Source organism: Muntiacus reevesi, chromosome 20 (assembly GCF_963930625.1).
Source record: "Muntiacus reevesi chromosome 20, mMunRee1.1, whole genome shotgun sequence".
NCBI classification, from domain to species: Eukaryota; Metazoa; Chordata; class Mammalia; order Artiodactyla; family Cervidae; genus Muntiacus; species Muntiacus reevesi.
The window spans coordinates 12490764-12507717 of NC_089268.1; the positions used below are offsets into that span (position 1 = coordinate 12490764).

General features: G+C 39.2%; 1 protein-coding gene across 1 annotated transcript; it reads left to right on the plus strand.

Moving 5' to 3' along the window:
- The first annotated feature begins 1994 nt into the window (after positions 1-1994).
- SRSF3 (serine and arginine rich splicing factor 3) lies at positions 1995-11928 on the plus strand. Its single transcript, XM_065911962.1, has 6 exons — positions 1995-2128; positions 3835-4042; positions 5289-5423; positions 7587-7625; positions 7835-7921; positions 8093-11928. The coding sequence occupies exons 2-6, from the start codon at positions 3837-3839 to the stop codon at positions 8118-8120; spliced, it is 495 nt and encodes a 164-aa protein (XP_065768034.1). The 5' UTR covers positions 1995-2128; positions 3835-3836; the 3' UTR covers positions 8121-11928.
- The last annotated feature ends 5026 nt before the right edge of the window (positions 11929-16954 follow it).

The following is a 16954-nucleotide window of genomic DNA, read 5'->3' on the forward strand; positions in this document are numbered from 1 at the left end:
TAACTTTCCTTCCAAGGAGTAAGTGTCTTTAATTTCATGGATGAAATCACCATCTGCAGTGATTTTGGAGCCCAGAAAAATAAAGTCAGTCACTGTTTCCACTGTTTCCCCATCTATTTGCCATGAAGTGATGGGACCAGATGCCATGATCTTAGTTTTCTGAATGTTGAGCTTTAAGCCAACTTTTTCAGTCTCCTCTTTCACTTTCATCAAGAGGCTTTTTAGTTCCTCTTCACTTTCTGCCATAAGGGTGGTGTTATCTGCATATCTCAGGTTATTGATATTACTCCCTGCAATCTTGATTCCAGCTTGTGCTTCTTCCAGCCCAGCGTTTCTCATGATGTACTCTGCATATAAGTTAAATAAGCAGGGTGACAATATACAGCCTTGACGTACTCCTTTTCTTATTTGAAACCAGTCTGTTGTTTCATGTCCAGTTCTAACTGTTGCTTCCTGACCTGCATATAGGTTTCTCAAGAGGCAGGTCAGGTGATCTTAAATCTTTGTATTCCCCCCCCCCCCCCCACTATGGATAAACCTTTTAGAGCCACAGTAAGAGAACACCTGAGAGAAACAAAACAATAATTGGTTTATCTTTCAGGTAACGGTGGAAAAATACAAGTTGTTACCGTTTCTCTTGAGAGTAGATTTAGCATTAAGTCAGACTCCACTGAATCTGCTTGCAATGCGGGACACCCGGGTGGATCCCTGGGTCGGGAAAATTCCTTCGAGGAGGAAATGGCAACCCACTCCAGTATTCTTGCCTGGAAAATCCTGGTGAGCTCCATGAGTCCATGGGGTAGCGAAAGAGTCGGACACGACTTAACAACTAACACAGACTCCAGTGAAAGCGGATAGGGAACACCAGGCAAACTCCCTAACAGAAGTCACTGTTCTGAGGAAGGGGCTCTTGGTGATTTTTCTGACACGTGTGCTAAGTCGCTACAGTTCCACTCTGGGCTGTAGCCCGCAGGGCTCCTCTGTCCATGGGACTTCCCAGGCAAGAACACTGGAGTGGGTGGGTTGCCATGTCCTCCTCTAGGGCATCTTCCCCCTCCAGGGATCGAAACCACCTCTCTTTTATCTCATTAGCAGGCGGGTTCTTTACCACTAGCGCCACCTGGGAAGCCACAGTCGCTATATTTCTCTCCCAATAGTTAATCTTGTGGCTCTTTTTTTTTTTTTTTAAGGGTAAGTAGAAAACAGAGGGAGGTATGAGTGACCCACGGACCCCACCCTTGCCCCCAGACCAATACAGCAAACTTTGCTAGGAGAAAGGCTAGCACTCGTTTGTGAGCCCTGAATTTAAATTCAATCTTCTACTGGAACTTCCATTTTTATTTGCTAAATGTGGTAGTTTTCAGATGGCCTGACCAGTCTCATTTGCGTTTGCGTTGCTATTAAACTTCTCAGGAGTCCGGTATAATGCGCCATCGTCTCTGTCAAATCCTGCAGTTTGGGTGAGACGTGAGATACCAGCCAGAATTCCACAGACTTTCTAGGTAGGCTTTGGCTTTTCCCTAAGTGTGGGACATCACAAATGTTCATTGACCTTGGGAGCAATTCCGAAGTACTTTTTTAAACCTGATGGTCTTAGTTCCAGCCTAACCGCTTACGAGGATGAAGTAATTAGTGAATACTTTAATAATTATTTAATACTTTAATCTTATTAGGAGCAAAACGTTTTATCAGTGAGAATGACAGCGGAGGTGTTCTTAAACCCCCGCCTGCTTGGAGGTGAGGGAGACGGGACTGAGGATAACTTGGAAGTCAGCAACCGGGGAATTACACCTGAGGGAACTCCGGGCCTCAAACGACCAGAGTTGAATACCACACTGCCGCCTCTATAGAGAAGGCGGCAAGATCTGAGCGCGCTCCCAGCAACCGCGATTCTCGCAGCGTTAGTAGCCACTACGTCACGGCGTTCTCCGCCTCTCATTGGGCGAGCCCATCCAATCATGTGACTCTGGTGTGTCGTATAAATAAGGGCGAGGAGAAGGCGGTGGTCCGCCATTTCGTGGACGCCGGGTGTGCGAGAGCATCCGGGAACGCTGGGCGGGAGGGGACTGAGAAGACCTAGCCTAGGTTCTGTGGATTTGGACCTCCGCATTTCTAACCCAAGATCTCGGTAAGCGAACGACTACCAAAGGAATGAGTTGGGAAATGGGCCTTAAAGGGGTCGAAGTGGGGATAGGCCCAATGGCGGCGGTAGGCTGAGACAAAGAGACGCTGCCGCCATTTTGTGACGTTCAGCTCGGGGCTGTGGCGGGGGCTCTCGGCCCCTCGGAGGTATACCCAGGCCTCAAAGTGGAGGTGTTTTTAATCCTGTACTGGGAACGGAGAGGCAGTGAGCCGGGAAGGGAGATTATCCGAGTCGAGGCGAAGGGGGACTCGCTAGTCGGTTGTACTCCAGGCCGCGGCTTTTCAATTTATGGCGCCTTTTTTTTTTTGGCAGCACGTTTCCTTAGGTAGCTTCTCATCGTTTTTTCCTTTCAGGTCACTAATCACAACTGAGCCTTTCGAACCATATTAATTGATTTCTATACTCACTTTTATTTTTATTTTTTAACTTGAGTTCACTTTTTACAGTCGGTACCCAATGACTTTTTTTTTTTTTAAATCGACTTTCCTTGAGCTGAATTGTTCTGTGACTTTTCCTGTTAATGCGTGGGCCTGAAACTGGTCACCGTAAAGTTTCTGGAAAAGGGGAAAAAAACCCATTTCCCAGCAGTGGTTTGGCCTCAGAACTCCTGGGTGCAGGGTGGGGTCACGCAAATAGGATGTGTCTGGACTGGTTTTCTTAAATTGGATAAACCCAGAGTGAGAAGAAAATTGTCAAGCCCTTGAGCTGAGTTCATGGGCAGACTGCTCTTTTATGCAATTGATAATTAGCCTATAAGTTGATTAGATATTGCTTAAGTGACTGTATAAGTATTTGAAGTTTGTAAAAACGTAAGCCCCTTGGGTGGCTTAAATTTTACGCAATAAATGTTTTTTTCTCTGAGGTGGAATTAACATAAACTTCATTTTAAAGTGCACAATTCAGAGGTATTAGGTATGTTCACATTGTTGTACAGCTATCACCTCACTAGTTTGAACGTCTTTTATACCCAGTGAAGTGACCTGTATACCGAAGCATCCATTCACCTTTTGCCCTGTCTTCTCTTCCCAAGCCCTTGGTACCTACTAAAATGCTTCTGAATTTGCGCGTTTTGGATAATTCACATCCTTGGAATCGTAACATGTGCACTATTTTGTGTCTGTTACCTCGAACAGCATGCTCTGATAGGTCATTTCACGTTTGTAGCATTTATGGGTATTTGATTCCGGAGTAATTTGGATAGTACATTTTGCTTTTCTACCTGTTGCTGGATATTTGGCTTGACACTTTTTGGCTGTTGAGAATAGAGTAAGGTACATTTTTTATTTATTTTTTTGGTACATTTTTAAAAAACAGATTTATCTTGCATTGTGAAGAGTGCTGGTTAACTTGACCTGTGAAGGCACATTAGTTTCGCTTTTGTGATTTGTCTTCAGCGAGTTGTTTCATTTTGTTTTTTAATTTGCTTCTGAGTAGGTGATTCTCCTCTTCTAGGTGAAATTAATTGAAATAGATAAAATCCTTAGTTTCTACTTTGGTAAACGCTCGTCTGGTGTGTTTTCTTCCCTGCCGCGGCCGTTCCCCCCCCCCCCCCTTTCACAATTTGTTCTGGCTTCTATGCAGTTATTGGTAACTTTGGGATAGTCCTAGCTTTTTGGGTTTTATTTAGTATTGAGTTCTTTACTAAATCTATTTTTCACAGTGGATTATAATATTTATTATTATTATTGCAGAAATGCATCGTGATTCCTGTCCATTGGACTGTAAAGTTTATGTAGGTAATCTTGGAAACAATGGTAACAAGACTGAATTGGAACGAGCTTTTGGCTATTATGGACCACTCCGAAGTGTGTGGGTTGCTAGAAACCCTCCCGGCTTTGCTTTTGTTGAATTTGAAGATCCCCGAGATGCAGCTGATGCTGTTCGAGAGCTAGATGGGAGGTAATTTGTCGATTAATTTAATTAATGATAGTTTATTGTGTTTTAATGTTTAAAATCTCTAGAATGTATGGCTTTTATGTTATTGGAAATTTACATAAAACCTTTTTTTTCGCAATCAAAAAAAAAAGTGAACAATTTGTGAAGATATCTAGGAAGTTTTTTTATTCAGTTGGCCATTGGAGAAAATAATTTTAATGGTCAGTTCTTGGGTGTGTGACTTCATGTGGTTGAAACATTTTAATCTAAATTCACCACAAAGCATCAATCATGTCACCTTTGAATTGTGTCTAAATAATTGTGGATCAATCATCCCTCTTAATGGCCACAGATTGTAAGTGGATGATGGTTATATGGGTTTATTGTACTATTATCTTTTTGATACATGTTGGAAATATTTAAGAAGTGCATCATATAACAATATTTCCCTTTGCATTACAATATTCTGTTAGCTGGCTGGTAAGTTAACACCTGAGTCCTAACAGTGAACAAGTGTGTTGCTCTTCTTCCTGGCATTTGAAAACTATTGGGTTTCATGAAACCAAGGAAAAGAATTAAGATCCAAAAATTAAAGGGCCTGCGAGTTGATATGTAAAAGGTCATTTATCTGAGCAGATTACAGAAACATTTTTCCAGGACCCCACCTCTTCCCAATCACTGTCCACATATCTAAACTTAGTGGTTGTGGACCAATGAGTAGGTGGAATATAAAGGTCTTTTTTTTATTTTCTTTTTAAATTGTTCTCAGCTGCAGTTTTGTATGTTTAAACTGTTGTGATGATTGAAGGGAAAGGAAAATGTAAAATGTCCAGGATGCTTCTGTCCTGTTTACTGTTGTTTGCTTAGAGGGGATAGGGAGGAGAGAGACCAACAAATAAGAATATTTATGATTGGTAAACAGTTACTGCAACTTCCCAAGGAAGAAGTCAAAACAGGATGTTCAGATGAACTAGCTTGGAGGATGAATCCATAGGTTTTCATACTTAAATTGTAACTGTTAACATTGAGCCTAGTGATCAGACTAACAGCAATAAAACATAAGGAAGTTGGCTTTCTTTCCTAGAAAAAGATAAGGAACTAAAACTTGCTTTGGTATTAAAGATTCTGCAGACATTCAGTTGGATTCTTTGCAAAGAAGCTAGCTAGCTGTAAGAGGGGGCTTTGTTTTTGTTTTTTTTTTCCTTGCTTTAATACACGTCTCTCAAAATTAGTTTGGCTGTTTTAAATTTACTGTTTCTTTTCTTCCTAGAACACTGTGTGGCTGCCGAGTAAGAGTGGAACTATCGAATGGTGAAAAGAGAAGTCGTAATCGTGGCCCACCTCCTTCTTGGGGTCGTCGCCCTCGAGATGATTATCGGAGGAGGAGTCCTCCACCTCGACGCAGGTACTTAGAGAGAGCGTGTTTAGAGGTGTTGGTGTAATGGAGTAGCTAATAGGAACAGGTATCTCTCTTAAAGTTTGTTGGTGGGTTTTAACTTTGAAGAATCAGGTTTTTATGAAGCGTTTGCTGAGTGTAGTTTGGGATATGTGAGTTGTGCTGAGTGTTGGCTTTTGTCTTTAGGTCACTGTTCATGTTGGTAGTCAGTAACTTCTATCTTGGATCTGTCTTCTAGTTCATCTTCTAGTTGCATCTTTCCAAGTCTTCCCTTATACTTCAGTTTAGGCCTTTTTCCATTTCTTGACTCCATAATGACAAACATTACATTCAACTCTAGCTCTTCACAAAAATGTGTTTTCTACTGTTAGCACGATTGTAATATTTATCAAACAGGCAGCTGTTTTATTGTTACAACTGGTAAAGTAGAAATCATTCTGAAACTAAAGTCACTGACCAATAAAGGGGGCTAAAGTAATCCCAGTCATCTGTTCTTCAAACCCAAATAGGAGAGAATGCAGGTTTTTTTTATAATTGAAAATGGCATCATTCTTGGACCAGGCAGTATTGTCTGGATGCTAACTCCACATCTCCTCAAACCTCCAAAATAGTTTCTATAGGACTGAATTTACCTCTTACAGGTGAGTGAAGTCCTAGGAGATAGGAGTTCAAAATCTTGCCCCTTTTGCTATTTTGAAAAACAAAACAACACACTGTTGCCCATCATAATAAAGAGTATTTGTTAGCTAAGAGATGGTTGTACTGATGGCTTGTTTTTCATTTTTTTTTGTGCTTTTTGGTCCATCTATTAATAAAAATGAACCCCGTTACAGAGTCACCATCATGTCTCTTCTCACCACCCTCTGAGTCTGCATTAGCCAGTCAACTAGCCCTTTCAGCGTCATGTGACCAGCGCGCCCCATTCAGCTTGGCTGGTGTCGTTTCACATGACCCAGGCATGGCCAGTCGTCAGGTTGCACCGCCCTTTGGTTCCCGAGCATGCTGTTTTCTCTCAGCCTTCTCTCCAACCTTAACCAAATCGGCAGCAGCCACCTCGACCGCCCACACATTCCTGGCCAATCAGCTCAGCTGTTTATTTACCAAATGTCTTCACAACAACTACAGCAGCAGCCTTCGGCTAACAAAAAAGCAGGAAAAATCCACAACACCCCCTTCGCCAACCAACTAAATCCAACGCAACATCTGGCAAAACCTTTTCAGCAAATTCTTCCTGGCCGTCAGTCCGGCAGCCTCACCTCACCATTTCTAGCTTGTTGAAACCCAAAAACTAGTAAGTTTTTCCTGCTTATACAGTTTACTGCTGGTTAAAATAAGGAGTAAGCGGCTTAAAGTAATTCTTTTTTCTGGATCAAAGGCTGGCTGTGCATAATTGAATGGTAACGTACATATATATTGCTTGAATAAAACTTTTAAGGGTGATAGGGAACTCATAATGTAACTAGACCTTCAAGTGAAGCTTATTTGCATGTGTGAGATGCCAAACTAAAAATTTTAATAACTCTAACAGATTTAGCTTTCCTTTCTAGCAAAAATTTGTTGAATCCTATCACCTTTAAATGGTTTTACTAACAGTTTTCAAAATTTTTAAATTTTGGGGGTGAAGTGGGCCAAGCTAAGGTAATTTTGATAAGTCTAAACACACTCTTAAATGTGACGATCACAAATGCAGTTCTAATGTAGCACTTAATGGCATCAATATTTACACCTAGCGCGTTTTCACAAAATTACACTATCCACCTGGTACCTAAGTCTTGTCATGGACTTACAGGTTTGCATGGGTTCCAAATACTGGTTTATGGTACTGTTTTTGGAACTACTTGTGGGACTACATTTTGGTGTGGTGTTTGGGTAGTGAAGTTAGTTTGACATGAAGTTTTGCATTGGACAGATCTGCTGTGAAGCATTCTTTGTTAAAGTGAATCCATGATTGGAATACCTGCTTTTCACTTGAGCTTTTGGTTCCTTAATCCTTCTGTGCCCTTTTTTTGTTTTGTTTTCCTTTAAAAAGTTTTTTTTTTATTTTTTGGACGATGGGTGCCGGTTCTTCGGCACATTCACTGGGCCCAACAGTGAGATTGAAAAGTTGGGAAATGCCTCACGCCATAAATGCTAATTGACAGTTAGCCTAATTTTCCTGTTTTCCACTTTTAGATCTCCAAGACGGAGAAGCTTCTCCCGCAGCCGGAGCAGGTAAAGTATCTTTTGGGGGCCACATTCTCAGAAGTGGGAGTGTTTGTGCAATTTGTAAGCTGTTTTCCAGATGACTCAGTTAATGGCAATAGACTCTGACTTTAGTGATGAATCAAGTAACATAAAGAACTTTTAGCTTTCAAGAACTACTGAGACATTGTTTGTATAATCCTGAATGGCTCTGTTTTTCTTTTTCTTCTTTACTTTAGGTCCCTTTCTAGAGATAGGAGAAGAGAGAGATCACTGTCCCGGGAGAGAAATCACAAGCCGTCCCGATCTTTCTCTAGGTCTCGTAGGTAAGATCTTTAATGACCTGAGCCATTTAAGAGCTTGCATACATAATATACTAAAAACAGAAATAGGTCTTTTAAGCTACTAGGACAAAATGTTTATAACTTTACTGTAAAAATCTTTTGATTTAAGTTTTGCCTGTAACTGAGTTAACAGATGTAACTTTTACTTTTCAGCCGATCTAGGTCAAATGAAAGGAAATAGAAGACAAGTTTGCAAGAGGAGTGGTGTACAGGAAATAACTTCATTTGACAGGAGTATGTACAGAAAATTCAAGTTTTGTTTGAGACTTCATAAGCTTGGTGCATTTTTAAAATGTTTTAGCTGTTCACATTTGTTTGTCTGTTGGAACAGTGACACAAAGGTGTAATTCTCTATGGTTTGAAATGGATCATATGGGGCATGTAATATCAAGAATTGTTACTTTACAATGTTCCCTTAAGCAAAATTTAATTTGCTTTGAATTTTAGTCTTGCATAGGCTGATAATAAATCTCTTAACTCCTGCCCAGCTAAAGTCAATGTTTAACATTATGGAAATAAAAACTGGCAAAAATTGGAAGATTTTTTTCAACATAGCTGGGATATGGTATGCAGCTGTAGTTAAGCAGTTTTTAAAAACTGCTGTGAACTCAAAAACCAGCTGGAAAAATTAAAGCTTCACCCTTAAACTAGATTAGAGGTTTAAAAATCCCACTAGTCTTCACACTGGACAAAAAGGTTGTCCAGTTGGTGTAGAATCTAAGAAGTTTGAAGGAAGTTAGTTTACCTTTGCTTTAGGTTGTAAGTTCCTTCTGTGATTGCTGTATATGAATACATAGCTCTTTGTAACATTCTTTATTTGGAAATCTGAGATACTCAAGATAACAAATGTCCTGCCAGTTTAAGGGTACATTGTAGAGCTGAACTGAGTTACTGTGCAAGATTCTTTTTTCATGCTGTCATTTGTAATATGTTTTTTGTGAGAATCCTTGGGATTAAAGTTTTGGTTACAAATTGTTGTTTAACCTGAAAGCCTGTTTTTCCTTGCAAAACTAAAATCTGAGCTTGGTACCAAGTCCAGGTGTAACATTCCTATTGGAAGCCATACTTATATTTTCTTGTAAAGTGCTTTTGAAATAAAATATAAGCATAATTGTAATAGTTGAACCCACTATTACCATAGTTCTTGTCCCACAGAAGGCAGTTGGTTACACAAATCTTATTTTTTAAGAAGTAACGTTCGAGGCTTTTGAAGTGAAGGGACTTTCTGGTGTCCACCTAAGTGATATGTTTTTAGGAACAGAAGCTAGTTTAAAGTCCATGATTATTCAGTGACTAACATTTTAAAGTATAGCCACCTGATACATTATAATCCAAAGTTGCCAGTAAAAAGCTTTTATCACTAGCATGAAAATGTTCCACAGAGCTTTAAAAATTGCTTCCATTTTATATAATTTGAGGTGTTGCATGGGAATTCTAAATTGATCCATCATTATGTGAAATTCACTACATGGTTCAAATGTAACAGTACAGAATTGAAATATGGAGGCATGCATAATCTCTTAAATATCTAGAGGAGTTGTAATTTCAAACTTCTGTGCAATTAGATTAAATCATAATGCAACAGTCTTGTGGCTTAGTTTCCTTAAATGTGCTATTTAAAGATAGTTTTGGATTGTGCTATACTGACTTTTCTTTAACATGAAAGACAAGTCATTGTGTTAATCTATAAGGATGTTTTATAAGAAATTCATCCTAAACAAGTTTATTTCCAGTGGTCCTTCTTAACCTTTCACGAAAGTGTCAAGGGAGAAGAGTCCTGGGTATCACAGTGGAGAACTGGTGTCAGTGGAGTTCAGTATGATCCTTGCTGGCAGAAGACATTTATAAAACTGCCTACTTACTGAGAGCTCAGGCTTTGGGCCTTTTGGACTTTGATAATGAGCTTAAAAACCGTTGGGATCAAGCAAGGCAAGATAGCTACTGATTCGTGGAAGTAATTCAGTACAATATTACACTGCCCTTATAATGAACGTGAATATTTTTGACAGTATGCAACTTGCAGAGTCTTACATTGGGCTTCTGTAAAAAGGAAAGATTATAGCTACAAAGTGGCCAATACAGACCCAATATAAAGTTAACTGATTTATCCTTAGGATCCAAATTTGCAATCACTTTAACCAGAGGCCTTAGCACAGTTTTATGGCTTGTTAAAAAATATGGAAGGTAGAAATTATTAAAACTTTGCATTCTACATTTACATTGTGGCTTTTAAAAAGTTGTCTGTAGTTAACTAATTTCTGAAATTACAAGTCCCATTGGCCAGTTGTGTCTTGGATTCTCAGTTGAATATTATACTGAAAGCAGTCACAGAAACTGACTTGTGATGTAATGATAACAGGTGTTCACTAGAGGTCACTGTTAACACTTGGTGATAACTTAAGGAACATGTCTAAGGATTATAGTTTTTATTTTTGCAGGAATAGTTAATTCTATGGTTCTTATTTCATTGTGGGTTACTTCTGACCTCCATATCTTAAGCAGAAAGAGAAGTTTTAATTTTATGAGATGTAGATAACCTTTTACCAACTATTTCTTTGTTTTTTACAGTTCCTTAAAAGATAATGTGATCAGTAGATGGCATCACCACCTTTTTAGTTAGACTCACCCATATTTGGATGGAAAGTCCTGGTTGCTTTTTATTGGCACGTCGTGGTTCATATTTCTGCAGTGCTTTATCAGGAATGGCATTTTCCAGGTCTGCTGATCCATTTTTCCATCCCTGGGTTATATAAGAGCCACTGGTTTAGTACTTTGTATTAATGTGCTTTTGTTTTCAGAATCTCCAACGTGATTTAGTTGTCAGGCCTGGTTGGTGGCAATGTCTTCCAGTTGTATATTTTTGTACTAGACTGTTGCCTTCTGATTTTCTTTTCTTTTTTTTTGAGAACACGAAAGACTTTATAATTAAAAGTAGCTGAAGAAAAACTGGGTTGGAGTATATTTTTATCAAAACAGTCTGATACTGTTGGATTCAATTTTATATATTCACACAAATTCTCTTCATTCTACTTTATTAAATTCACTGGCTGCTTCAAAAGAATTCAGCTGTATACAGAATAGTTGTAAGGTTCTGAGAAGAAATACTGAAAATTTGTCTTGATAAACCTAGTTAACTGCTTAAAATTTTGTTATTCAACTTACTACTTATTGAGACTGCAGAAATTCATAATATAGTATTTTCATAATTTTGTATCCCAGTTCTTTTAACTACCTGGATGGAGCATAAGACAACAGCCAAAATGTTTCCCAGACTAACATGAAGTACATGTGTAGAATGTTACCTTTTTTAAGTTTTCCCTTGGTTCTCTTACTTACATAAAGCATTGGTAGCCATTTAGTGCCTTATCTATTAGTACATGTATGTACTTAGTCTTGAAGTGAAAACCTTTGGAAACATTGATCCTTACCTTCTTTGCTAGTCATTGTTGGGAGATTAGATGAGATGGAGAATATTTCACTTTATTTCCAGAGTGAAATTATACCTTCCAGAAAAAGTAGGCTGTAGGTGACTTTCCCCCTCTTTTTGAAGTTCTGTTCATTTATGAATTGGCATTTTTGTTTCAGTGTATAACTCTTAGATTTCATTTGGGGCAAGTTAGTGTTCTTTTAGTGGCTTTTTTTTTTTTTTTTTGTTAAGTCCCCAAACCTCAAATTGGAGCCAAGGGGGCAAGTTACTGAAGAAAATTACTTAGTGAATGCTGTAGAGTTGCTGTTTTTATCAATCATTTGGAAAGGGGAATGGAAATGATCAACATACAAAACATTCTAAGTTTTGAGAGAACTCCCTCAGGAAACAATTTCTACATCCTTTTAAATTTAGGCAGCTGGCACTTTCTTTTAACTCAATCCAGCTGGCTCTCTTGCCACCAGAATTTCTTTTGTAATGAGAAATTTTATTTTTAGTTTAGGAAAAACCACCCATGTTAACTTTCAAGTGTGTTTTGTAAATAAATACAAATTGGAATGTTGATTTGTCATTTAATCCTTTTTGTGTCACACTTTCCCCACATGCAGACTGACGGCATTTAATGGGGAATGGGGTGCAGTGATAAGGCATAACACCAGCTCTGTCTCAGAACAGCATAGGTAGTACTTGACCTTTGTTCAATATTGGGATGTTGAAACCTTGAACTAGATAGTAATAAGTTCACTCGTATTGTAGATTAGAATGATTTAAGAGATGTTGGTTGTAGGAGTTTTAAATATTCTGAGAGGCTCTTGGATCTTGAGTGAGGTGGCAAATATTTTAGGTGCTTTAAAAAGTCCCTTACCTAGCAGTAGTGGAAAACAAATGAATGTAAAGAATCTGAGGTGAAGAAATGAGTATAAATAACCTTATTCATAAAGTAGAAGTTAGAGGACAGGAGCAATGGAGTGCACAACTCTTTGGAGGTAAAGCAGTGTTTTACTGAATTTGTACCAATTTCAGTCAGGTTTATTATTTTCTTTCAGCCCTATTGCTAAATAAGCAGTGTAGGATAACTTGTCTAGCTTTAGTACTGGTGGAAAGGCTAAGAAGTTGGGAGTGTTACTGCTCTAATGAAAAGTTTAGTGGGGATAAGAAGTTGACTTAACTGTCAGTCCTGGTTAGTCTTCAGTTGGCAGTGTATGGCTGTTTGAGGTTGGGAATAGAAGCTGCCCACTTTGAAAACAGGAGTAGATGAACATTGATAGTTTTGAAAGAGTCAAAGCTCTCAGGATGGTGGAAGCTGGGGGAGGACAGTAGGAATAGTCAGGAAAGGAAATTTAAAAAAATTTTTTGTTCTGGTTCCGTCTCTACTCACTTGGCCAGCTGTATCCTCCGGGAAAGGAAGTTTTCTTTTTGAGTACTGATCTGCCAAACATTGTCAATGACTTTATTCTTATGAAATGCTTAACCAATTGAGAGGTGAGTCTCCTTGTTAAAAGGGCAAAAAAGAAGTTCCTCATTTATCATTCCTCATCCTGCTAAACAATACAAACAGTCTTGGTGATTCAACCTGTGATTTGACTACAGTGGTACAAAAGCAATAACCAGAAACTCCTTTGAATCTTGATCTTTTCCTGGGCTAGTTAGTGTTGTTGCTGTGCACCAAGGGGCAACAGGCCAAGCCTTGGCTCCCAGACTGCCAGGTGATCACAAAGGTAAATGAATACACTTTAAAAGCATTCTGTACTCATACAACCATTTTGTTTTTCATTCTGTTCAGTATTCAGTGAGTTATATGAAAGATTCAGTACTTTAAATGTTTTTGCCCAACTGTAGGCTAATGTTATGAGCATGTTTAGGTGAGGCTAAGCTCTGATGTTGGGTAGGTTGGGTGTGTGTTAAATATGTTGTTGACTTGTATTTTCAATTCATCAAGATAACAACCCCATCATAAGGAAGATCTGTAGTGTATACTAGACTGAGGCCATACTAGACTCCCAAGCTTCTGTTTTCTGCTTACTGTGTGTTTATTTTACAACCCATTTGTAAGATACCACTTTATTGTGACTAACAGGGTTTAGGACTTGTCTTTCTAGTTGTAAAATAACCTTACGGTAAAAGTAAATACATACACTGGGGAGTTAATTCCTTTCTAGAGATAACTTGTTAGAAAGTTAGGCATACTGTGATGAGCAAGTATTTATACAGCTAGAAGTGCTGTGTGTCCTTCAGCTTTTTATTACACGTCTGAGGCATGCCCATCTGAAATGTGCTGTCTGAACTTACATATCGTCTGGGCAAATAGTACAACTGTTACGCAGTCAGGGTTTATGTGTGTACTTAGTCATGTCTTGACTCTTCAACCCCATGGGCTGTTGCCTGCCAGGCTTCTCTGTCCATGGGATTTTTCAGAATGCTGGAGTGGGTTGCCATTTCTTTCTCGGGGATATTGACCCAGGGATCAAACCTGCGTCTCCTGCGTTGGTGGGCATTCTTTACCAGTGTGCCACCTGGGGAGACAGATGGCTTTATCCTGATGCCTAATTTAATGACTAAGATGTCATTGTCAATATAGATGGGTTGTGCTAATATAGATGGGTTGACATTGTTTCCATCGGTCCATGTTGACTGTTAACCTTGTGTCATGGGCATATGTCAACGCTGTTAATAGTTGCTATGGCTGCTCCAGTCTCCTGGTCTTGACATCACCTGTGTTAACCCTTAAAGCAATGTGAGGCCAACATTGGTGAGTATTGCATGTGAGGACTGGTAAACAAACTTTGTTTGAGGGAGCATTTTAATTATTATTAATTGCAACTTCATAGGGAAAACTATACCAATTATGTTTTCCTTCTTTAAAATAATGGAGTCTTAGGGAGAGTACCCCAGAATTCCACGGCTAACAAGGCTGTTGCGGAGATTCAGGAAAACTCCTCCCAGTTAAGTAGGCACATTTGAGTGATCATTTAGATTTTGACAGTGGACTTTGTGATTAAAGCTATTGAATTGCCTCCAGCAGCCACAGCTTGCTGACCTGGAAGAACACTAAATGATTTGGATTCTCATAGAGGTGAATGGAAGGAAGAGAGTTTTAAGTGCATAATCCAAGATGGGTTCCTGAACCAGGGCCAACTTTGGGACTTGAAAGCAGGTGACAGGAAGAAATAATTAAAAAGTGTGTCAGTAATAAGGTACTCATCATGCTTTATTGAGGAAGAGACTGAAGTATAGAGAAGGCTGGATAAGTTGTCAAGGAGTGATTGAGGTGTAATGGTGTAACCCAGGTTGCAATACCAGGTGTAGAATAACTGGTAGTGGCCTTGGAGTTCATAGTTGGAGTCCTATATTTAGAGAAGGTGAATTTGCTAAAGGTCATGCAGGGACCCTGGCAGAGCTGGGACAAGGATTGCCTCAACAGCTACTGAAGTGCTATTCCAGGGAGCAGCATAATGTTAAGGACTTCAGGGTTTAAATCCTGGCTTCCTCACTTAAAGCCCAATGGCCAGCTGCATAATTTTTAACACTTAATTTTTCTCAACTTAAAATAGATTAACTACCTTTGAGACTGTAGTCATGTGATACAGATATGACAACACTGCTCAATAAGCATTAGCTCTTATGTGGCAGGCTAACACTGGTATGCAGTTAGCAGTCAAGGAATGACTTTTAAGCAAAACTAAGGGCTTCCCTGGTGGCTCAGCTAGTAAAGAAAAACAACCACTTTGGTGCTGGGCGAGCAAGAGTGCCCCCAGTGCATACGAGTATTTCCACTGACCCTGGTCATTACCTGTTTCTGAATATATTGTCCAGTTTGAGGGGATGTTGCTTTCAGGGTTACAAGGTCAAGAGGAACATTTGTGGTTACAGGGGTCCAGGCAGATTTCAAAAAAGGGGCTTCTGAAGTCACAAGGATAGGTAGGGAGGATAAGGTGGATTCTAAACACTAGATAGTTCCCTAGAAGTGGGTTTTCAAATTAGCCCAGCCTGTATTCAGATTTCCATCTTTTTTTGTGTCTGGGACAAGTCACTTATATCTGTAAAGTTGGGGATAACAAAACACTTCAGAGGGTATTAACACTGATCTTTGTCAGTGGTTTTTTCCATTGTTGGCTGCATGCTGGAATCTCCTAGGGGAATTTTTGAAACTAATACCTGGGCCCTGACCCCAGATGTTCTGATTTAGTTTGAATAGGTGAGTCTAAAGAGCTTATGATCTGTTAAGATCAGAATTAAGATCTGTTTCTTATCCCACAGTAGTCTTTTGGGTATATTTGTCTCCTCCTCACCCCAGTTCTCCCAGGCCTCCCTGTATATGGAGAAAGGCACATACCTGTTCTTGCCACTTAACTTTGCTGGGAAAGGCAGCACTGAAAACTGGGTGCTGCCCAGTTTTCACCACCCCTGGGTGCTTGCCTTGGTGTTGCCTCACAGTTGGATGAGATTGTTTTTACCAGAAAATCCTGTTTTGTTCACTGGTCAAGTTGGTTGCTAGTGCTTGAGCAAAGTATGAGAGAAAATTGAGCTGAAATTGAGAGAAAAACGGAGCTGAAATTGAAATACTGCGTGCTGAGCACATACATGTATGGTGCTTTTCCTCATTATCAACTCTTGATGTGGGGGTTACCCCGGTACCTCGTTTACTCAGGAAGCCCAGGGAGAGTGGTCTCTCAACAGACTTGGCTCCCTTTGTGTGTGTGTGTGTGTGTGTGTTTATATATATATATAACCATATATAAAAATATATAAGGTATATAATATATAATTACATATATAAATAAATATATAATATATTTTATAGTAATTCTTCACTGTCCTGAAGTGATATCTATTTTCTGTGTTCACTATTTAAAAAAGAAAAATAAAAAAGATGAAGCCTTAACTATAACATAAAAAGGAGAGCAGTTTATAAAATAGAATGTATTTGTGTATGTTGGGTATGACTGCCAGAAGACATAAGAAATAAGTCAGATGCTTGAACCCACTTGAAACCATTCCATACTTGCCCTGTAAGAAGAGTGAAGGCACATGTAGAAATCAGAATGAAAGCTACAGCCAGGGAATAATGAGACCATACTTACTTGAGTATGATAGGAGAGAGGGAGAAATAATTGAAGTGTAGGGATAGCATGTCAAAACAAATACAATAGATCACTGAATTGGAGAAGTGAGATAGTACAGTATTCTCACAAATGAGTTGGGCCTTAAAACTATAATATCAAAAAATAAACTCACAATGCGACTTTGCTGGTGGTCCAGTGGTTAAGACTCATGCTTCCACTGCAGGGGAACCCTGGTCATATCCTGCAGGCCACATGGCCAAAAAAAAATACATGGGGCAAGGCGAGTGGAATAAATAATACAGTACTGTCTCATTGAGTTATGAGGATTTAAGAATTAATATATGAAATGTGCTCAACCAGTTCCTGTCACTTTTAAACATAAAATATTAGGTAGTATATAGGGTCACAAGGAGTCGGACATGACAGTGACTGAACGACAACAATCCTTTGGTAGAAAGGGAATAACACTTAGGAAAAAGTAGTCCCGATTGCACAAGGTAAAGTACAGTTCTAGTTTGGTTCAGT